At 34.5% G+C, this 24492-nt stretch overlaps 1 protein-coding gene across 12 annotated transcripts in view; it reads right to left on the bottom strand.

Annotated features, from left to right (window-relative positions):
* shi (dynamin-1 shibire) overlaps positions 1-24492 on the bottom strand; it is a 107859-nt gene that overhangs the window by 52305 nt on the left and 31062 nt on the right. For 7 of the 12 annotated variants that reach the window (XR_011334788.1, XM_069839258.1, XM_069839261.1 and 4 more), the window contains exons 5-14: positions 20922-21114; positions 18737-18857; positions 18402-18490; positions 16585-16784; positions 14512-14657; positions 11820-11977; positions 10104-10272; positions 8107-8229; positions 6516-6635; positions 3443-3514 (exon numbers count right to left, since the gene is read on the bottom strand). Coding sequence is in view for 11 of the 12 variants with exons in the window: in XM_069839258.1 (XP_069695359.1) it covers positions 3443-3514; positions 6516-6635; positions 8107-8229; positions 10104-10272; positions 11820-11977; positions 14512-14657; positions 16585-16784; positions 18402-18490; positions 18737-18857; positions 20922-21114 (1391 nt within the window). In the remaining variant the exon portion in view is untranslated. The remainder of the gene's footprint in view (positions 1-3442; positions 3515-6515; positions 6636-8106; positions 8230-10103; positions 10273-11819; positions 11978-14511; positions 14658-16584; positions 16785-18401; positions 18491-18736; positions 18858-20921; positions 21115-24492) is intronic. The other 5 variants (XM_069839255.1, XM_069839257.1, XM_069839252.1 and 2 more) reach the window with 1 other exon arrangement.

Genomic DNA, 24492 nt, shown 5'->3' with positions numbered 1-24492 from the left:
AGTGGGGCACTATAAAACACTTCTATCCCTATATGTACTGTACTGGGTACTGAATGTGTAACAAAGAATTCAAACTGTCAAAGATTAAGACAAACACAAGGGATGTAAGTAACTCTAATTTCCAAATACTTGTTAACCACAATCTGAGATTAACTTTACTAAGGCTATAACAAGCAATATCCTGTCACTATCCAATCTATTGTTAGCCCTACTGTGGTAGAAAAAGCTGCCATGTTAATGCAACAAATACAAGGGAAAACTTTTGCACCTGCCAAGAAACACAATCCAAACACTAAAACATTGCACATTAAATTTTCGCAGATAGGAAAATTTACTTTTTCCTTACTGCAAAAATGTTCTGATGTGAATATAGTATGCGTCTGTTGCCATATGCATGCCTCCCTTATACTTTCATAGTTCAATAAGTAAGTTTCCCAGGTCAGTAAAAGGCAAAATTTATTTACAAAAACTTCCCATTACAACTGCAAATAATTAAAATCTAGTACCACCGACTTACTCCTAACAATTTTTTTTATTTTTATTTTATTGGGTTATTTTAGGACGTTGTATCAACATCTAGGTTATTTAGCGTCTGAATGAAATGAAGGTGATAATGACAGTGAAATGAGTCCGGGATCCAACACCGAAAGTTACCCAGCATTTGCTCGTATTGGGTTGAGGGAAAACCCTGGAAAAAACCTCAACCAGGTAACTTGTCCCGACCGGGATTTGAACCCAGGCCACCTGGGCTCTTAACAATGATTGTAAGTCTTTATTATTCCTATTTAATTACAGAAGCTATTCAGAGGTAATGAGACAATGTACTGGGGTTGTGTGTAGGTGATATAACCACCATAACATAAAAATATGGAACTTACATTAAAAAGTTATATTTTTTGCTACATCACTCTCCTATATTGCAAAGCAAGCTTTATTGCCAAGAACTCAGCATTGGTTAACAACAACTTACATGCTATCTTTCCCCTCCCAACAAAAGTGTAACATAATTTTGCATTGTAATTATAACTGGAACAATAAGATAATTTATGATTAAGTGAACTTTCATGTACAGTAGTGGAAAAAAAACCGGACCGACCCTTGTAGCTGATTTCAGAGCCTTGTTCATTCCAGAGCACGATAGACTGGTAACTAAAACTTTCGTGGTTCGAATCCTGCCTGGGAAGGAAACTTTTTTTTTTCCTTATTCAAATTTATTCCCAATAATTTTCGATAGCTGGTAAAGTTCATGTTCTAAAAATAATAAGTTAAGTAGTAAAACATCGCTGCAATCAAAAAGTATTGGGAATAAATTTGAATAAGGAACAAAAAAAAAAAAGTTTCCTTCCCAGGCAGGATTCGAACCACGAAAATCTTAGTTACCAGTCTATCATGCTCTGGAGTGAACAAGGCTCTGAAATCAGCTACAAGGGTTGGTCTAGTTTTTTTTGTCACTACTGTACATTACATGTAATTTAAAAGCTTTATATTTTTAATACCGTACATTTAATTTTCTAAGCAGTCAATTATCATCCATTAATTATATTTACTTAACTTTCTTCTTCTCACCATAGGTTGCCAAACTGATAAATGAAGCCCGTAATAATTATAAATTTTAATGTAGTTTTTTAAATACAGTAAAACCTCGATAAGATGCGCCCACTTATTACGCTATCCCGTGTAATATGCTTTTTTTGTCCGGTCCCTGCACATTTTATATATAACGTCTCTATAAAATACCTCATTTGTTGCGCTCAAGTCCCACATAATACGCTGTTTTTGTGGAATATTTTGAATGTAATTTTCAGCAATGTACTGTAACAGCAATAAAACATCTTGGTCATTGAATTCACTGGTGCCATTAACCTGAAAAGTATTGGTATTCGACCCTTTACCTGCGCATTTAAACCTTCATACTTCATACCTTAGTATATCTCACCCTCTTGTTACGCTCTCTTATTCGACTCCTTACCTGCGCAGTTAAAGCCTACATACAGTTACAATACCTCACCCTCTTGCTAACCCTCTCTCTCAAACAGCATTCCTCACTCGGCCGTAATAAAATTCTGGAAATTTTTGCTGGGCAGTTTGTTGTCCTTTAGTGTATTGAAGTGTCTGTGAATGTGATTACAATGAATGTTACACGAAAAGCGCTTTCTGTGCCAGAAAAATTGGAAATCTTACAAAAGTACTATGAGAACAGTACTCTTACTCAGAAACAACTCTCTGATTCATTAGGACTCCCATCATCGATATTAAGAATGATAATAAAAAATCGCGACTCAATCACTACAGCTATGATGTCAGGAGGATGAAATCGCAGGAAACTGAAGTGTGGTAAACATGAAAACTTGGAGAACACGCGCACAGCAAACAACTATAAATGACTTTTTTTTTTCCGAAAGAATTAAGTACAGTACATATTGTAAATGTCTTTGATGCAGTACAGTAATTACATAATGGAGTAATACTAACTGCAGGAACTCAACATGCAACTATTAGAAGAAAAAATTACAGAATACAGAAATAGATAGCTTGAACACATTTCTCGTATGGAAGCTGGTCGGACACCTCAAGAAATGCTAAAATACCACCCTCAAGGATGAAGACGACCTGAACGTCCACAGAAACGTCTATTGGATCCTGTATAGCTGGAACCGAAACAGGCCAACAATGGCCAAATTTCGTGCCTGGAATATGATTATGATGATGATGATGATGAGTAATACTATATTACCTTTCATGAATTATGTATTTCAATAAAGAAAAATGCTAATAGATACTGTATACAAGTCAAAATTAGTATACCCGCCTAATACGTGGTCCCGGTTAATACGCGGTTTACATCCGGTCCCTTGAACAGCGTCTTATCAGGGTTTTACTGTACCAAATTTATAATAAAGTAAAAAAGCATATTACTAAAATACAGTAATTATTACTTTACATAGAACAAAGAATGCAGAAGAAAAATGCAGGAGATGGGAGATTATAACGTAGGAATGTCTGGAAATATAGGAGAGTTGGCAACTCTGACTATAATATATACAATGGCTAAGAAGTTAAGTTTTAAAATTGTGCAGAAGCCCCAGTCACGGATTTGAATCCAGTGTAGGTACAGATATTTATCTATTGTCTATATGATGTCCTATGTTGCTTCAGTATTGTGCTGACTTCACACTACAAAATTCGCACCAAGTTGTGGGATAGGAACAACCCCACTAGAGTTGAGGAAGATTCTCAATAGATAGACATTTTTTTAAATAGAACAATATCACTGTTAACTGTTCAACATTGGCTATTTTCCGTAAATAAATTACAATCAATTTATCAGACCTGAGTAACTTAATTACTAAACCATCTGCATATGTTAGCCTATACATAGATTGCCAGAAAGTTAAACAATATGGCATTTACAAACAAAAAAGAAGCAAAACAGAGACAGCACCGAGTCTGATGATTTCTGTGTTGACTCACTGGTCGAGCCCTCCTCCTTCTCAGAGACAACACTTACCCTCACCTATGGAAATAAATCAAATCAACCCTCAACCTAACCCACAAAGAATATCAACTGCAAAGAAAAGTCAGTAAGGTATCAAACACACAACACTGCACATAAACACATTTAAGTATTTTGCAGTACAAGAGCTAATATGAACACAAAACAAAACAGAATTTTAACATTAAGAACTTTTGTTCTGAACTGGTGATTGGATATGGATTTGTAACATTTCCTTTTTTCAATTTTTGCATAATCTATTTTGAATTATCAAACAGATAAAAAATATTGCATGCTTCTATATCGTCTTTGATTTTATGAAACCTCCCATGTGACTTTACAGAAAAAAAATTTTCAGGAGGGCGAAAAAATTAATTAAAAATCAATAGGCCTATCCTTATCCACGATGTTCTTTATATTCAGCAACATTTTCTACCAAATTTCTTCATATTCCTACCTAGGCTCATTGATTTTTAATTAATTTTTCTTCCTCCTGAAGAATTATTTTCTGTAAAATCACACAGGAGGTTTCATAAAATCAACGACAATATATTGGGAGCAAAGACAGCAATTGGCCATTTATTTTGACCAAACCTAAAACTGGACATCTAATAATTGCCAAAACCTAAAAATAAAACATTATTCGAACTTTGGATGTGTAAATACGGCCAAACCTAGGTCTGTTCAAGTGAGGAACATCCAATTTTATTTTCAACTTTACACTGATATCTTCTAAAGGGCATAACCAAATTTTTATTTTAATATTGCCATTACAATAAAGCTGGAATATTAGTTTGAAATTTTACGAACACTTGATAAATTTTCCCTAAAATAAAGATACAACAAATAAGCAGTGTTGTCAACTCTCACAGTGCTGTACATGCCAGATTGGTTTTACAAATCTGCTATATATCCACGATATTTAGATAATTCTATCATGTTATATACATAACTCTTTTTGACTATAATAATTAATAGTATAACCTAAATATTCATGTACTGAGATACTGTTTCACTCATCCAACAATAAACTGTACTGACTATCACGAATGACATCTATCAATTCTTGTACAAAGACTGGACCTAACAAATTTTGAATAATTGACGAGCATTTTGTCTTTTAAGCTAAATGTTTTCACTTATTTCACCAGGGAATATTTTTTGCACACTGTACCATAGTTAAATTATATTTGTAATACTACAACGTTCAGCAACATTTCGTCAGCTTGCTTCTTCAGGGATTTGAACAATTCACATGAAGCTTGATTTCTTTTTTGATACTGCTTTTCATCATTAGTCACAGATAATATGTTCTTCTGCAATTTCAGCAGATGGATTTGCCTTTTCAATTTCTTCAAGAACAGAAAGTGTTCTACAGTAGTCACTTTTTAACAAACCTGCTAATTCCCTTCGTCATTCAACCCATCAAGTATTTCGACAGAAATGGCAGAATCTGCCAAACATTGATTCGTAAGGACTTCTACTTATACCTCTGTGAAAGAACATTTTTTTTTTTTTTTTTGAGCTACATGAATCGAAGTCCATATTCCCATGAAGTGGTGTGATTACCAGCCATCCAAGTTACTAAAGGTACGGTCACACGTCGCTACTTTTGCAGTGCTGCAGTACAAAAAACTGCGCAACTCTTGTACTGCGACGTGTGAACAATGGTGCAACCCGAAAAGTAGCGGCTGCCAAACCTGCTGCCCGCTACTTTTTCATGCTGCGCGCAGCTTAAAAGTAGCGACGTGTGAACAGGGTTCTCAGAGCTGCAGCCGCAGCATTTTTGATATCGGTTTTGTTGAAACTTTTGCTGCGGTTGCGACCAGTGTTGCCACCTAAATGTGCAATGATACTTTTATTGTTTGGATATATTTTAATGTTAGATATGATGAAAATAAATTATTTGTAACAGTTATTAAATGCACAACACAGTCTGAGCACAATTGCTGACAATATAATTCATTTTTTTTATTTTCCGTAGCATAGTTTCAAACATGAGGGTTGCCAACATTGATTACATGAATATACTGTTGGTTATCATTTAAGTATATAGGCGGTTTTAAAAGCTTTATAATAAAAATAATGCCAATTTCTGAAGACTTGTTAGGACAGAAAAGCACATAATAGATAAGTAAGCTTTCGCATGAGTTTCTTAATAATGCGAACATAACCACAAAATGTATATTGAGAAGTCAACACGAAGATGGAAACCTGCAGCATGACTGCGGCTGCAAAAGTAGCGCCTTGTGTGTGAACAGACTCGCAACCTCCAGTTGCAACTTTTGCTGCACTCGGGTTGCGCACCACGAAAAGTAGGGTGCAGCGTGCTACTTTTGGCTTACGTGTGAACATGACACGCAACTTTTGCAGCTGCAGTACAAAAGTTGTGCAGCAAAAGTAGCGACGTGTGACCGTACCTTAAGATGTCTCTCACTCCTGTTTGGTTGTCTCTACACTTCCTTGACCACGTGAATATCGAGTTTTTTATACAACATTTTAGCATTAAACAATTAAATATTTCAGCTAATTTATTTATTACAGATAAGGTAAAATCCATCTCACTGTCAGAAGTATGCAAGGCGTGCCTAAGTTTGGCTGTTTTACACAGGACTTTTACTACACATCCAAATCTAGGTTTGGTAAAAAATGACCAATGGTAGTTTTCGCATTTTGCTCCCAACATATGTACAGTTTATCTATCTTCGATACCACTGATACCTACAAACTTTTTGTTTATATACAGTTCATACTTCCCTAAAACAACTCTTCTGATTGAAAATATTAAATGTGAAGATACAGTATAAATACAATTTCTAAAGTATGTCAAGAAACCTCACAAAGCAGAGAATTCACAAGAGAAAGTTCTAAGACATAAAATAATGTTTTATGAAATTTTCGACATATATCTTTTGAGAAGAAAAGGTTTTTCTTAAAAAATGCAGTAAGTTACAAAAGCAATTATTATGTCTAAATATCATTGTAACTATTATATTATCTTCAATAAGATACAGTTTCCTACCTCCTCCCCATTGGCCTGATCTGTTGCCTTTTCCGGATAAACTCCAGCACGTAAAAATGATGCTTTCCATGAATCAACATCATCTTGATTTTCACAGCTCAATTCCAGTTGCTTATAATCCTGCAAATTACAATTACGAAATATAAACAACTTTACATTCAGTTATACTTAGGGACAAGTCTTATAATCCTCACCCCATCCCCAGCTTTAACATGTGCCAAACGTCAGATTTTACAGGGTTGCTCCTTCTTTTGTTAAATACATTATTAGCATGTTATAAACCCTTCGATAGTTACGACCATGTTACTTAGCAAATAAAATTTATTGAGATAAAAATAAGAAAGGACATGTAAAGATTTAAAAAATAAACAAACTTGAATACAAACTGGAAATATGAAAAATAAATTAGCAGATTATATAGATACATAAAAGGAACTGCAATTGTGTAAGTTTGCCTGTAAAGTAGAAATTAAATCTTAGAATGTAGGCTGTATAGAAATTAAATCTTTTCTCCCGGAGGTTAAAATTATAGGACTGAGAATTCGATTATGGTAAGAAGAGTTAACTAATACAATTGCAGAGAGTTCTTATAAACGTTTAAAGACTTCATTTCCAAGCCAATCAATTAATCTTCGAAAATTAAGGTTGCGGTTACATTAATCTTACATCGAAATTTTCGTAGATTTTTTAGGTCTCAAATTTGGAATTTAAGTCTTTGTATTGTATTGTATTGTATTGTATTGTATTTATTAACATTCCATGGTATTCATACATGCTTACAGCTAGAATATGGAACAAGTCAAAAAACTTAATACTATTATAAAATCTTAATTTATAGTCACAGTCTAGATGAAATATATACAGACGAGATTTACAATATAGTCTACTAGTACAACACATAGTTTTAGTATCAATTTCATGAAGTGTTATTGAATGTCATGAATTCACCTACAGAATAGAAGGTGTGAGAAATTAGGTACTTCTTTAATTTGGCCCTAAATAATTTTATGTTTTGAGTTTCATTTTTTATATCGATAGGGAGGCTATTAAAAATTTTTACTGCCATATAACGCACTCCTTTTTGATAGCACGATAGACTTGCCGATGGAGTATGAAAGTCATTTTTTTGACGTGTATTTATGCTATGAACTGTTGAATTAGTTACAAAGTTTTCATGATTACATACAAGGAACATTATTAATGAAAAGATATATTGACAAGCCATGGGCATTATTTGTAGTTTTTTTTAAATAGTCCTACACGATTCCCTAGATTTGACACCTACTATTATTCTAATTACTCTTTTTTGTAATAGAAATATACTGTTACTATCTGTGGAATTTCCCCAGAATATTATTCCAAAACTCATTACCGAGTGGAAGTATGCAAAGTATATTGTTTTTAAGGTATTGATATTTACTATCTTTTGCATAGATCTAATAGCAAAACAAGCTGAATTTAGTTTCGGGGTAATTTCTTTAATATGATTTTTCCAATTTAACACATTATCTTGATGCATTGAAGTAGAATTAACAATTTCAATGTTAAAAATACATTTTAAATTCATACAACTACAACTGCGATAGCTTACCTTATATACATTTCTTCCCTCAGGATTGAAGAGAGCAAATGTGTGTCTTCTTGACATGAAGCCCTGCTCCACATCGCGCAGCTTCAGACCATCTAAGGGAAGCATGTATTTCTTTTCTCGTTCCTAAAACATAACCATAAATGTAATATGAGTGGTATAGCCATGAATACAAAAATCTATTTGTCTATGGTCTACTTTGTAAATTTTACTTATAACTAATCAATATGTGGAGAGCAGAGAATAGGAAAGATTGGAGAAAGCTGGGTTTGCAGTGAAAGACCTGCACTTGGGCAGAACGCTAAATAAATGAATGAATGTGAAATACTGTCAACACGTAATGAAATATACTGCACATTGCAAGTCGAACATGTGTGTATTTTAACAAACTTCTGCCAATGACAATACTTTAATGATCTTAGTAATAAACCGTGTAGAGTTTTTATACGAGACTTATGCAGACTTGGGACTGGAAAAGGTTACTAATAAACCATGCTTAAGCGATGGATGTATAAACAGCCTGTAACTATACATGGGAATTGCTTTGTACTAGTTACATACACGGAACATCTTGTTTAAGCATTATATGTAGAGAAAAAAATGGCCGCCCTATAACAGCTGTTCGTATCGATTGTCATTTTATGAAGGTTGCCTTGTAACGACAGAAGAACAAACCAAAGAGCACAGATTAATTAGAATAATATTGCTGTAGCTGTACTCTTTGACCAAAATATAGTGTCGTAATTGATCAGGCCCAATTGTACTATCGATACTTAGCACGGCACACTAGAGTGCACTATTGCATCCAATAGAGAACCTCAGTTATTCTATTACCTTTCGTAATGAAGAAACTATGTTGTAGCTGTATAACAGTTGTACTGTTATACATGACATATGTAGTGATTATTATGTCAGAAATTTACACATGACTTATAAACGAGCTATTCATTGTGCAAGTATAAGACAGTTAAGGGGAAGGACCTACGGGAAATCTCTTTTCTCTTTTTTCATTATCATTATGAAGACATTGCTATTTGAGATGAGAATGGACATAGAATTTTGCTTTCATTCATAAACAAAGCAATCTTTTACACGAGACCAAAGACTTTACTTCCTTTACTTACATTGCATTTTGCACTTATTTTCACCTAAAAATCCTTTGCCTCAGCAAGGTCTTAGTGGCCCTGTGATACTTGGATTCAGAGGTAACTATGGTAACTAATGGACTATCAAGGACTACAGGAAGAGAAGAGCTAGTGACTTAGTTATCAAGTGCTTGATATGGAAACGAATCAAGCTTCAATCTATAAGGGTTGGATAAAAAGTTATGGTGCGTTCGAGAGCTGCCAGCTGTGCAGACATGAACAAGGACTGTTAGATGAGTTAGTGCAGCCAGAGGCGACAGTACTCTGTCAATCTACTGCAGTGTATAAAACGTTGACTTTCATAAGGATAGTGCGAGTGCCCTAAGATCATGTTTACAAAACTAGAGCAATGTTCTTGCATTAAAATTGATGTGGCACGAGTTCGTAGAATGTTTTTAGGGACTGCGTGAAGCACCACCACCTTCGTCCAGCACTCAGGAGAAAACGACGACACTTGGTGGTACAGAACCCCATCATTCTTCATAACAATGCAAGGAGTCACACAGCTGCTGCTGTCAAGGACCTCTTGCACCGCTGGCAATAGGAGATTCTGGAACATCCACCTTACTCACCCGATATGAGTCCATGCGATTATGATCTCTTCGCCAAAGTGAAAGAACAACTGTGAGGGACCCGGTGCAATAGCAGAGATGAACTTATCTGTGCTATAGAGCAGTCAATATGGAACATCAACAAACATGGACACGCTGATGGTGTACGAAGCCTTCCAAACATTTGGCAAAAGGTGATAAATAAGGGGGGCGACTATACTGAAGGTATAGCCATATCAGAATTATCGAACTGTTGCCATTACTTTTTATCCAACCTTTTGTATAATAGGATGTGCTTACTTACTTCTTCATCCTTGAACCATGAAATATTCTCAGATGTGAGAACAAACCAGTAGTCACGGGAACCACCTTTCATGATGCCTAGATTGTGTATGCACATGTAGCCCTTGCGGATCACCTGGTTCCCAAGCTTGCGACCTGCTTTCACAGAGTTTTCTGACGACTGTTGTGCACTGTAATAACACACCAGATGACGTTACAGTAACAGCAACTCTAAAAAAAAAACATGCTTAAGCTACTATACATCTATTATGCAGTTCAACAATTCATTTTGAATCATTAATGCCGGAGGGTTGGCAGGTATGCACATTGTATTAACAGTTCACAATAACAACCAGCACAACTATTTTCTTGTGATTGTTTCATTAACAATACCTTAATGCAGCTATCTGTTGCTGAGTATACGTGGTGTGTAACTTTAATAGTGGCAACACTGCTGTAAAAGCAAAACGAGACGGAGTTAATTGTTGTCACTTCTACCACATATTGAAGTCGCGACACTGTTATTCCCGGCGTGACTTCTCCTCTTTGCTTATACCTTGGGAAGCAAAGACTCTATAAAGTCTGGGTAGGTAGTATCATTCGCCATTTTTGTTTTTTCGTTGCCGAGCTACCAGACGAGTAATCTATTTGCCACACAGTTAAACATTATCATGTCATAGCTCTTATGATAATAAATCAAACGCACCGTAATTGAGTAAATAATTTAGTGGCAAATAACGTCCTCATGTGCTTTCTGCGAATGCCAATAAAAGAGCCAAAATGGCGGGCGATTATATTAAGTATTTATCGAGCCTTAAGAAATCCATAACGTCAAAAGGAGCGAATCACAAGATGCATACATTTAAATGTAGCCAACCTGCAATGCGATTGGCTGCCGGAAATAAGAGCGATGGGACTATATGTCTGCCCTCCTTCCCTCTAAAAGGACTCTTTCTTCCAACTCACAGCGTATGTGCTTGCGGAGAGTTGAAGTTAGTCTCCTGTTAGTTACAGCTCTAAGCGGTTGTGTTTCGCCATGTTTACAAAGCAGAAAAATTCAATACGCCCGTGGTCATACAGCACAGTATTTCCGTCATTTTTGGAGCATAATCTGAGACCAGTGTTGCGAAGAAAGCGCCCACACGTTTTGCAGAACACTCCCATAATTTTGCAGGATAACACAAGAGCGCACATGGCACACTGATTTATACAGTCTCTGGGAGTGGAAAGTGCTTTTCCATCCATCACATTCACTGGACTTAAGCCCCTGTGATTATGACTTAATCCCAAAGATGAAGGAACCACTTCGTAACGTTCGATTCCGGACTTTTCCCGATATTCTGCAGGCAGTAGGGCGGTCCATCAGTAACATCAACAGAACAGGGGCTGCTACAGGGATACTACAATTTCCATATCGCTGGCACCGAGTTGTAGACAATGCTGGTTACTACATTGAAGGACTGTAGAAGTTTCACAGATGTATCACTTGTGTATTCGTAATAAATAAATAGTTGCCATTATTAAAGTTACAACCTATATACTAGCTGCAGCAGTGAAGATGGTTTTCCACATTTCAGTAGCTTAAATGAAGTACAATCTCGAACTTTATTTGATACAAAAAAATTCAACAAAAATGCATAGGTCATTATACAAAGTGTAGCCATCACAATGTAATAGGTGTTGATAAAAATCTACATAATTAATATAATTTCAGAAAAGCAACTCAATGAGAACCTACTTTGCAAACCCAATGAAATCTTCGTGATTGGTGTTCATATAGGCCAATTCGCAATCAATTAGCAAAATGATCTGCTCCTTACACAGCTGCTCTCGTTGACGTACGTATGTCGTTATTATTCGCTCAGTTTCTTCCCTTAAACGTGGATACCTAGACATCTGAAACGAAATAGATTTAAAACAAATTAGCTATAAACATTAAAAGTTTACTCTTACACTACTGAATGTATGTGCATATACAGAGTAAACAGTAAGTAATGTCATTAATTTCAGGGGGTTATTCTTTGAGATTTTTCAAACTAAACAGTTTAATACAATTTTGCTCGATTTTGCTTCCTTTTCGAGAAAAAAAATTGTTTCATAAGAAACATTTCATTGAGTGTTTTGGGAAAGTCTTGATTTAATTCCCAATAAGTTCAGTCAATTTAAGAAAGCAATGTATTATGATAATAAATGATTGAAAGAATTTTAGTTTTATCACTTAAATGTGAAGAAATTTGATCTGAACAAATGTAACATTGCAAAATTCCTTTGCATAAAAATATATTTCAGCACTAGCCATACCCGTGCGCTCCGCTGCACCTGTTAGAAATAAATATAAAGTAATTACATAATTAAAATAGGACATTTGATCCAGGGAACAACTTTTACAACAGCGCAAGATAATCTGCTTCGCTCATTACCCAATTTTTTTTGCATTGCATTTATTGCAATATATATATATATATATATATATATATATATATATATATATATATATATAATGTATTTAAACACCATTCAATTGAGCATAGTTAAAATTTGAATTATAAAATAATGGATTGCTAAGCTAACGTACTATTCCCGCATACTAAATCAATACACTCCCGTTGTTCGTTAATTCTCTGAGATTAAAATGAGTGTACATAAATATTATTTTAAGAAATACAGAAAACGAATGTATAAAATAGCCTATCAAATTTTCTATGCATAAGAAGCTATTTTAATCTTACCTGTCCTCTATTTACTCAGACGTTACTGTAATAACATTATAGCATTATGGCCATCTAGAGAAACTACACTTTTCAATGGTGAAATAATAATTATACAAATCGGTTAATTTAGCTTCTGATATTACTTCATACAAACACAGAAACATTCTCTGTAGGCTATGTTTAATAGCTTTCGATTGTTGATGTCCAAGGCCCTTGTTTCGATTCGATTGTTCTTGTCCAAGGCCCCTTATAGACGAAGTCATTTGTTCTTAATTCATTGCACCGTCTTAGATGGCGTTATTTTAATTTTAAAACTCATTTATATCATTAAATATCAGTCCTATCAACATTTTGTAAAGAATAAAACTTATCGGAAATAATTTTTAAAGAAACTTTTGTTATGTAACATTTTTCACAAAAATCAATAATAAGCGAGATATTTCGATTTATTTAATTCAGGCCCCCTTATAACCCCCCTTTTAAATAAAGTATTTTGAATACCATATAGCCTAAAATCTAAGTTACAACGAACTTAATTTATATTCCAATTTTCATATAAATCGGTCCAGCCATTATCGCGTGAAAAGGTAACAAACATACAGATAGACATACAAACAAAAATGTCAAAAATGCGATTTTCGGTTTCAGGGTGGTTAATTATATATGTTAGGACCAATTATTTTTGGAAAATCGAAAATTACCAGAAAAATTTCGGCTACAGATTTATTATTAGTATAGATGTCAATCACGTTCAGCACAAGTCATGATTAGACATCTGGGGGGGTGTTGACGTTTTAACACATCCAACATACAGCCCAGACACTGCATCTTCTACTTAGAGTTTATTTCTGATGATACCTCATTTTCTGCGTGAAAGTTGTTTCAATAATTTTGATGAAGTCTATACAGAATTAGCAGCGGTTTTTTTTTTTTTTTTTTTTTTTTTTTTTAGCATGAGTTCAAGAAATGATACGGACACTATATTTAAGTACAGACATAAAGATGAGAGACCATCACAAAAAATAAGTAAGTTTATTTCAAAGAAATATCTTTGCTTTTTGTTAATTCATTCACTGTTAAATAAATTTTAAGTACATGCCTAAAAAACTCTTGAATCAATCTTGGCCTCCACCATACTGAACATGTAAAGGAGTCATCAGCATGTAGTAACTTACAACTGTGACTTTGGAATGAACCAAATGACCCCACCCTTTAAAGATAATGAAGTGTAACAGAAGTTGCCATGACTCTTGACATATCAGGCATGGTCAGTTATGCCATTTAATTATAAGTGACTGTTGCTACCAGTGTTGTACAGTATTTCATGCTCTATCCAGCCAATGCATAGCAGGGAGCATAATAGTACAAAATAATGTTAAAAAAAAAAATGTTATGTTTTATTTAACGACGCTCGCAACTGCAGAGGTTATATCAGCGTCGCCGGATGTGCCGGAATTTTGTCCCGCAGGAGTTCTTTTACATGCCAGTAAATCTACTGACATGAGCCTGTCGCATTTAAGCACACTTAAATGCCATCGATCTGGCCCGGGATCGAACCCGCAACCTTGGGCATAGAAGGCCAGCGCTATACCAACTCGCCAACCAGGTCGACAATATAATGTTTAAATGCTAAGAGTCATGTCAAATAATGAATATTTTATTTTTAACAGTAAAAGTCTAAATAACGAATTTAATAAAGTACTTAAATATGATACTCACCCTATCTGTACATACACGTACCACGTTGGATAATTCAGCTACTACCAAATCTACACATTTCAAACTCGGTTCTTTTAACCGAGCTATTTGTTTCTTAACAATAGCTTCAAAAGCCATATCAGGTGTGAACAATCCAACTCGGATTCCTGCAAATCAACAACGGAGAGTTATTTCGAAAACATACTCCAGAAGAACATGTTACTACCTTACACAGTGAATTACCCTTCAAAATGTCGCCTTTCAAGAGGTGAAAAAATTCACTATCACATCCTCATAAGTTACTATTGTATTTTACTATGAAGAGGAGTGTCTCCAGTTCATATCAATTGCCTCCATTTTTCAGAATTATTTTAATGTTATTCTATGAAATTTTTCCTGCTTCTTTCCAATATTTCCTCACGCATAATTTTGTCTTCTGAATGATGTATGTACAATATAATATATGGCAATTAAAATAAAAGCAAAATCTATGAACTTAAAAAAGGGATAAAAAATATAATGTAACAGTGAATTATTTTAATGTTATTCTATGAAATTTTTCCTGCTTCTTTCCAATATTTCCTCACGCATAATTTTGTCTTCTGAATGATGTATGTACAATATAATATATGGCAATTAAAATAAAAGCAAAATCTATGAACTTAAAAAAGGGATAAAAAATATAATGTAACAGTGAAGTATTAAAGTGGTGGCTAACAAAATTTATGAGGTCTAATGTAGCTTATGCCTAAATAAATTTAAACTTCAAGTGCTACTTAAAAATTAAATATTTTTCAATCTTTCTACTGTACAGATATGGTGAAACAATTTTACGTTTAAATAATGATGAACATAGGGAACAAATACACCAAATTAATTTTAGATGTCCTGAAAATCAACTTATAGATTCTATAGAGAGAAAAACTAAGTCTGACATAGCAATAAAGACGGCTAAGTCACAGAACTCTCACTAGCACACCAAGAACCTTATCTCATGACAAACTCAATAAAGGTACGGTCATACGTCACTACTTTTGCAGCGATGCAGTACAAAAAACTGCGCAACTCTTGTACTGCGATGTGTGAACAACGGTGCAACCCAAAAAGTAGTGGCTACCGAACCTGCTGCCCGCTACCTTTCCATGCTGCACGAGCTTAAAAGTAGCGACGTGTGAACATGGTTCTCAGGGTTGCAGCCACAGCATTTTTGATATCGGTTTTGTTGAAACTTTTGCTGCGGTTGCAACCAGTGTTACCACCCAAATGTGCCAATGATACTTTTATTGTTTGGATATATTTTAATATATTTTAATGTTACATGTGATGAAAATAAATTATTTGTAACAGTTATTAAATACACAACACAGTCTGAGCACAATTGCTGACGATATAATTCATTTTTTAAATTTTCCGTAGCGTTGTTCCAAACAGGAGGGTTGCCAACATTGATTACGTGAATATACTGTTGGTTATCATTTAAGTATATAGGCGTTTTTAAAAGCTTTATAGTAAAAATAATGTCAATTTCTGAATACTAGATATGACAGAAAAGCAAATAATAGATAAGGAAGCTTTCGCATGAGTTTCTTAATAATGCGAACATAACCACAAAATGTACATTGAGAAGTCAACATGGAGATGGAAACCTGCAGCATGACTGCGGCTGCAAAAGTAGCGCCTTGTGTGTGAACAGACTTGCAACCTCCAGTTGCAACTTTTGCAGCACTCGGGTTGCGCAGCACGAAAAGTAGCGTGCAGTGTACTACTTTTGGCTTACGTATGAACATGACACGCAACTTTTGCATCTGCAGTACAAAAGTTGCACTGCAAAAGTAGCGATGTGTGACCGTACCTTAATGCTGTTTACATAATTTTAACTGTGTTGTATCAGCTATAACTTTTGAAGTGAGATATTCATTACTGAAAAAAGGTCCATTTTGATGAAGGATGAAGCAAATTTCATGCAAAGAGACACGAAAACTTACTTACAGATTTAAACGAGTAAATAATACTGTGTGTGAGAAAAATAAATTGAATCAAATTAACTAGGGTTAAGTTCAGTTATATTAATTTATGCAAAATGCAAATACTGACCATGAATATTTCTAATAGCAAAAGCTATTTCTCTTCTGAGCTCCTTTTCGTCAAATTCCATTTTCACAATTTCAAATGGAAAACGTTCATGAAAGAGTCTGTTAATTTTCGCACCACCAGACAATTCCATTGTGTTTATTTGTGCTGAACCTGAACCTTCAATTGTACGTTCAAAATCTGACTGTAGCTGCTGTATCATCCTGCAAAACACAAATGCTGTGTTATTAATACATTATTATTAACAACAAACGTCAATCCTATTAAAATTATAGTTGTAACTGCAACAATGTATTGGAACCCAATGTGTTATCAGACTGTAAAATATTCCATGCTTGAAAATGAAATACTTCGTCTCTTATTGTAAATGAGGGGAAGGTGTTAAAAATTACTTAACAAACAGTAGTTTTAATTTTGAAACTTGTGCTTTAAACAGCTTAACCCTTTGCGGTCGGATTTAAATGTCGCAGTCAGTCTGCGTGAGAAATGTGTCAGATGCTGCCTGCCGTGGGACTACAACACGGATATCGCAGTGGCGGATGTCACCCGACATGGGACACGGATTTAAATATTGCAGTCACTATCCACGAGAAATGTGTCTGGTGCTGCCTGCCGTGGGACTACAAGCGGATACTGCAGTGGCGGATGTCACCCGACATGGAACACATTTAAATATCGCAGTCACTTTCCACGAGAATGTGTTGGATGCTGCCTGCCGTGGGACTACAACGCGGATATTGCAGTGGCGGATGTCACCCGACATGGGACACATTTAAATATCGCAGTCACTTTCCACGAGAAATGTGTCGGATGCTGCCTGCCGTGGGACTACAATGCAGACACTGCAGTGGCGGATGTCACCCGACATGGGACTGAAAAGGGTTAAAGTTACTGTTCTCTCTTAATTATATTTAACATCTCAGTTTCAGGTATTGTGTACTTGAGTAGTTAGAATTATGTGAGATCACATTGTATTACGATACTTTGTTCCATAATGCCTAACAGACAATATAAACATTGCTAGCAGAGAGAGAGAGAGGGAGGGAGGGAGGGAAAAGGATAATTGCTATTGAATCAATGGCAGTGGTCTCATTCCATGCTTATCTTGAAGGTGGGCGGTCTGAAGCATTCTATCTCCTCCCAACTTTAAAAGACGAGTGTGGAATGATACCACTGCCATTTGTTGAAAAGCAATCATACTTCTCTCCTCCTTCGCCGGCAATGTTTATGTCGCCTGTCATACATTATGGAAGTATACAAACAAAACAGTAATAAAATCAAATAATAAGTAAATGAGTAAATAAATAAATACATGTTTAAGTACATAAAAGAATTCCTTCCAAAATAAGCAGTGGAGAAAAGTTTTATGAGCAGCATTGTTTTATCTATATTGAGTGTCTCTTATCAATCAAATTGGGCAAACAAATAGAGATCATGGTAAACATTAACTTCTGTGTCTATAATTACGGTTCATTTACATTTCAGAAATTTAAGAGTGTCAATACAGAAAATGTCATCTAAAGCAGCCTCTTGTATAAAGTAATGTGTAAAATTTATGTGAAAATTTAGAGTTAGAACAAGAATAATTTCATTTCATTCTTTCTGGTAAATAAACAGATTGCTCTTAACAAGAATTTTTAAAATTTCCTTACCAAATGTTGGGAGATGATGTAAAACATTTTATTGCAAAACATCAATTATTCTGTGCAACAAATTAAGCAGAATTACTCTTTACTCTACAGCATACCATGAAGAAATATTAAAAGTACAAAACAATGAAGAGAATTTGATCTATATAAATTTCAAGTAAAAATACTTACTGTAACATAGCTTTCGTCTTGATTGCTGGGTCATCTGGCCGGAAGTGTTTGTACTGTTCCACATCTTTTTCTAGTGTAAGTAGTTGTTTCTAAATTGTAACAAGAAAATTAACACTTACAATACGTACAATTAAAAAAAAAGAACTGTAACTCACTAGTAGGGTAAAACTCAGTTAATATGAGATTATATACAAAAACTCATCTGTCAATTCTTCTCATAAAATGTGATTAATGTGTATGCATGGGAATATGTGCAGATGAAAAATTCTGGTTTCTCTTAATAACATCGAAAAACAAGAACAGATTTAACACTTACAAATCTTAACACAATTTACCTGTAGTTTGTCTCTTAGGCCAGGTAATGTATCTCTTATGTGATTTGTAAGCTGCTGATTTAATACTCTCTGTAAGTATGGAGTGCCCAGGCGATCTGCTATATGACGATATGATGGATGACTGAAAACAAGGTTGACAATGTATTATAATATTAGCAACAATAACTATCAAATTACTCGAAATAATTGATTTAAATCAATTCATAATAAACTACATCCAATTTTCACATTACAAACCTGTCTTCAGACAGTTGATTAAACAAAAAATTATTTTTTTATCTACTTCTCACACTTCAACAACGAACTAAATTAAGTACTGCATTTACAAATGAGATTATTCATCACTTCATAAGCAAAACAAATATTATAATTTTGCCTGTACTATTTCCTAGTAAATGTATACTATAGTAGAGACGCTGTTATTCCCGGCGTGACTCCTCCTCTTTGCTTATGTCTTAGGAAGTAAAGGCTCGATAAAGTCTAGGTAGGTAGTATCGTTCGCCATTTTTGTTCTTTCGTTGCCGAGCTACCAGACGAGGGATCTATTTGTCAAACCGTTAAACATTATTATGTCGTAGCTCCTATGATAATAAATCAAGCACACTGTATTTCAGCAAATAATTGAGCAGCAAATAACGTCCTTGTGTGCTTTCTGCGAACGCCAACGAAAGAGCCAAAATGGCGGGCGATTATATTAAGTATTTATCGAGCCTTAGGAAGTGCATGACTTCTTCATCTGTGAATTACAAGACGCACACATTCAAATTTAGCTGATCTGCAACGTGATTGGCTGCCGGAAATTAGAGCAACGGGACTATAATTACTGATTTCACTCCACTTCTATGCTGAAACTATGTTAGTCCAATGTTTTCCTACAAGACAGACATAGAATATTTGCATTAATTTTAGAAAGTTCAAAAGTCCAAAATTAGCATTGTTTCTATTGCGAAATCATCTGCCAATATTCAGAAAATTACACTTTTTTCAATTTGCGCACTTCCACTATATTTTCTTGTTAATTTTACATTCTGGACTGAAACCAATATTCTGTATCATTATCACTATCTCAGATGCAGTTTAATTTAAAAAAAAATCCATGTTGCCGTTGTCATATCGTGGACTTAGTGGAAAAAGTTGGTTAAGTCTCAATTGCTTTCTACACAGCAAGTGTACAACATTATCTCTCATCAAGCAAGTCTATGATGCTAATCTGGTTGACTTGTTCTCTCCATGGTTTCCTTGGTCTATCTATGGTCCTTTTTACCTATAGGTATGTACTAGCATCCAATAATCTTCCATTTCGCTATGATCCAGCCAATTTTCTATGTATTTTTTTACTCAATCAATTAGTTAAAATACACTTAGTCCTGCTCTAATTTCATTTGCTTTTTATCCAAAACAATTCACTATACTTTACTGCCATTCCACGACAATGACAATAACAACAACACTTCCTACAAATCTCACTTCGGTTCTTCTTATTCTTTTTTCATATTCTTTTCTCATAGTCCATTGCTGACAGACTACGTGTTCATAATGTGTGCATACGATTCATCTGCAATACTCGTAAATTTGACCATATAATGCCTTCCCTCCAGTTACTTTCATGGGTGCGTCTGAAGGAATGAAGAACAATACATTCACTGTCTCTTCTATTCATAATCATGCATATTTCTACTCATAATTATCTGCTATCACGCTTTCAATTTCTTACAACTCTTCAAAACCAGCATCAAGCACTTCTATCCCTCATCACAGAACGTCTTTATAGTCATCCTCCTACATTGTAGAAATACCTTGCTTCTGGAATTCATTACTGAATGACATCATGGACTGTTGGACTTTATCACATTTCAAAATTAAATTGGAAAATTCTGTCTTATTTAATGGTTTTTAGGTATTGCTAGAAGTGTTGATTTGTGTTTTCTTTTACTCTACATTAAAATTGCAAGTTTCTTGTTTATGTTCGTCAATTATGATACTTAACCACTCATTTAAAGTTTGTGTAACTGCAACCTGTGCATATTTTTGTGTGGCTTTACTCTGTTTATAGTGTGATACTTCTTTTTATTTCTATTATTGTATTTGTATTTCTGGTGGTGTGGAAGAGAAGGCCTGATAGCCTTAACTACACCAGAATAAAAAAATAAATAAATATTCAGAGCATTATAATGTCTCTTAGTACCTTAAAAAAAATTTCCTTTCTGCAGCCAGAGCTGCTTTGATGTCCTTACGACCCTCAATATCTTTCTGGCTGCGGTTTACTACACCAATGTAACCTCTTCTCAAGGGAAGCAATTTGTTTTCAAGAATATCACGTGCATCTGTGCCTTCGTCCATAAGATCCAGCTTTGTGATGACACCGATGGTACGTATACCTGTCAATACAAAAAATTATTATGCATATAAACTTGAGTTTTCATCATAATCTATAACAAAATGCGCAACGATATATATTCTCTTAATAAATATAATTATGCCCTTACCTCAAATATTAACAGAAAAATGATGTTTCCTATAAACCACAACATAGTAATAATGAAAGTGGTTGAAAATATACAAGTACTTAGAAAAACCCTGCTTTACAGTCTTACATCATTTACTGGAAATCGAACCTTGGTCATTTTATGTCTTCATTAGTTTCCCTAATACACTTATCAGGGCTTTTAGTCTACAGTTTTCTAGACTACCAGAGTTTTTATATAGTTTTGCAATTCTAAGAATTTTTATCACCTCTTAATATCCTGTCTTAGATCACTTTGAACCCACAATCTACAGATCTAATGGTAAACATGGCAACAAATGGAATATTTAGGACAATTAGATACATGTGAGGGGCGTTTTCACAAAACTCGTTATCTACATTTTTTTCGATTCTGAGGTTTTAGCGTATCCTTATGTTTTTGGGTCAGGAGAATCCAATGGTGCTATCAGAATTAAGCTAAAGTTGGTAAGTATATCAGTAAATTGATCTTGAAATAAAAGAGATTTTTCAAAACTCGGTATCTACAGTTGTGTATTTTAGAAAAGAGTTGTCTTGAAAAAAAGAAGATTTTGTAGATAACGAGTTTTGTGAAAACGCCCCTCATGTGTATTTGTATATAAAAAAAACGAATATTTAAAAGAATATGCAGAAACTGGTGTGTATAAGGAGAAAATGGTAAATCTCTGATATTTATTTTTTTTAGGAATTATTTATTATTTACTTTTTTGTAAGTCTTTATACAAGTTCAACATGAGTGATTACGAAAGCAACTTAATCACAGTCCAGGAACTCACGAAAATGTGGACTTCATAATTATGAGAATAGCATTGTGCATCTCCATAAAAATTCAGCAGCAGTTCTATTTTGCAAAGGCTCTACCGAATTTTATTTAGCACCATTCTGGAAACTGATATAACTACAGATATTTTTATTTCTTGTGCAAGGATTTGCACTCAACTTTCTCTTAGAATTTTAAATTGAGACTTTCTGATCCAGGATGTAAACCATGAGATGACATTTTTCCTTTCTTACTGATTAATGTAATGTTTAGACTGCTGAAATTGTTTGATCTATAATTATGTCTTTATTTGAATATCACTATTACTATTAATTTTCAAACAATTGTTAATAATAATAGCAATGACAATAACTATTATCAACTTGTTTTCACTAGTTCAGCAATTCCCAAAGAGGGGGTCATGTAAAGAGCTAAGGGCAAGATGATTTACAAAATAAAACAAAAATGCCTTAATAATATACATTTATTTTGTATTTAGAAATGTAAACAAATATACAAATAAAATCTTTCAATACCGTAGCTATAAAGTAAAAAATAATTAATGTGATAAGTGTGCTTCTTTTGTAGAACGTAGTCTCTCAAATCTGAATAAAGTATTTGACACACACACATTGATATCATTTTTAAGTTTGAGATTTCTCATTTTTATTTTGATGGCAATCAGAGACGAGAAACTTATTTTGTATGAATACGAGGTTACAAATGTTATAAAAAATTTAAGGGTTTCTTTTGGAAAATCGAGGTATGTTTAATGCAAAACTGGTCAATGTTCTGCGAAAGGAAAGTCCTAGTTTCAACATTCCAACAGTAGATGCACATTTCAATGAGTCTTCCCTTTTTGGAATTTCTGTCAGTTGAATGCAACGGATTCAGTATCCAACAGTAACTTGCAACTATTTTGAGTTTCTTCCGGAAAATACTCAAAAAGATGTTAAAATCGTATTTCAGGTAGTATCCACTGAGTAAAATTATAATTGTTTAGATTTTACAAGATCTGTATTTTTTAAATAGAGTTAAGAACCGGTATGGTAGTAGGGGTTGCAAACTGAAATCTCTTTCAAAAGTTGGTCACACCTTCAAAGAGTTTGGGAACCACTGCACTAGTTCATTATATATTTTGAGTCAAATAAATCCATAACATACTTGTCACGAACACAATTTCTTTGTATTGGAATTTAACCAATTTAGAACAGAAACATTCCCTGAGCTAAGTTACAGTCAAAGAAATATATAATTTTTACGCACAATCTTGCACTTCTCAATAACATGAACTACAAAATATCCAACAGTCAAGAGTTAATTCACCTCACATATCGTGGTTGGTGAATTTCAGATTCAAAGGTCTATTATTTTCATGTCAATAATCAGTACAATAATACTTAAGCCATCCAACTTTACAATTCTGTAACTTCATGGCCTCCATCTTTCAGTGGACGCTTCAATTATTTGTAATCTGTATAAAGTAGATTATGGTTTCCAGTTCTACCGAGGAAATATTTAATTCCAAATTCTTCTCTTACTTATAACATACAGTAGCGTGCAAATTAATCCGAACACTACATATTTTTACATTTTCTGTCATTGTTGGCCTCACAGCTGCTCATACCGCTTTAATTGACATCTGTAGTACGTGTAATTCCATTGTTGAAGGTCTGTCGTTATTATTTTTTTTATAATATGTGACATTTTGTCTGTCGTTTTGTACTTATAAGCATTTCAGTTGTGTTGAAGACTTAATACTGCAATCCTATGTACATTCTGTCATCTTCACAAATGGATACAACTCCACGAAAACGGTCTAAAATTATAACATTAGCAGAGCATTCTTCTATGACACAGAGGCAAATTGCTGCAGAATGTCACATCGGTTTGGCTACTGTTAATTCGATCATAAAACAATACAGGGAGACTGGATCCATCACACCGCAGAAAAAAGGAAACTGTGGCCGGAAAAGGAAGACTTCACCTGCAGATGATCGTTTAATTGTCAGGAAAAGTAAATTAAATCCTAGACTAACTGCTGTCGACTTAACCCGCGAGTTAATGGCTACCACTGGAGCGAATATTCACGTTACAACAGTGCGGCGTAGGCCTTTAGAAGCTGGACGAAGGGCTCGTAAGCCTATTAAGAAGCAACTGCTAACCCCTGTTATGTGCAAAAAACGCTTAATGTGGGCAAAATTACATCAACACTGGACAGTGAATGACTGGAAGAATGTACTTTTTCCGATGAGTCTCATTTCGAGGTCCACGGCCACCGTGTTTCTTACGTACGGAAAGGATCCAAAAAAGTAACAGCAGCTCATCTCCAACAAGCACCCAAATGTTTTGGGGTTGTTTTACACATGAAGGGCCTGGAGCATTAATACCTATCAAGGGAATGATGAATTCTGACAAATATATTCACTTAGCCCTATTGGAAACCAGAATCGTACCCCAGCTGCAAAAATAATTTCCGGATGGCAGAGGTGT

The sequence above is a fragment of the Periplaneta americana genome, chromosome 11, assembly GCF_040183065.1.
Source record: "Periplaneta americana isolate PAMFEO1 chromosome 11, P.americana_PAMFEO1_priV1, whole genome shotgun sequence".
Taxonomy (NCBI): domain Eukaryota; kingdom Metazoa; phylum Arthropoda; class Insecta; order Blattodea; family Blattidae; genus Periplaneta; species Periplaneta americana.
Note: the sequence above shows the minus strand (reverse complement) of the source record. Positions and strands in the feature narration are given on the sequence as shown.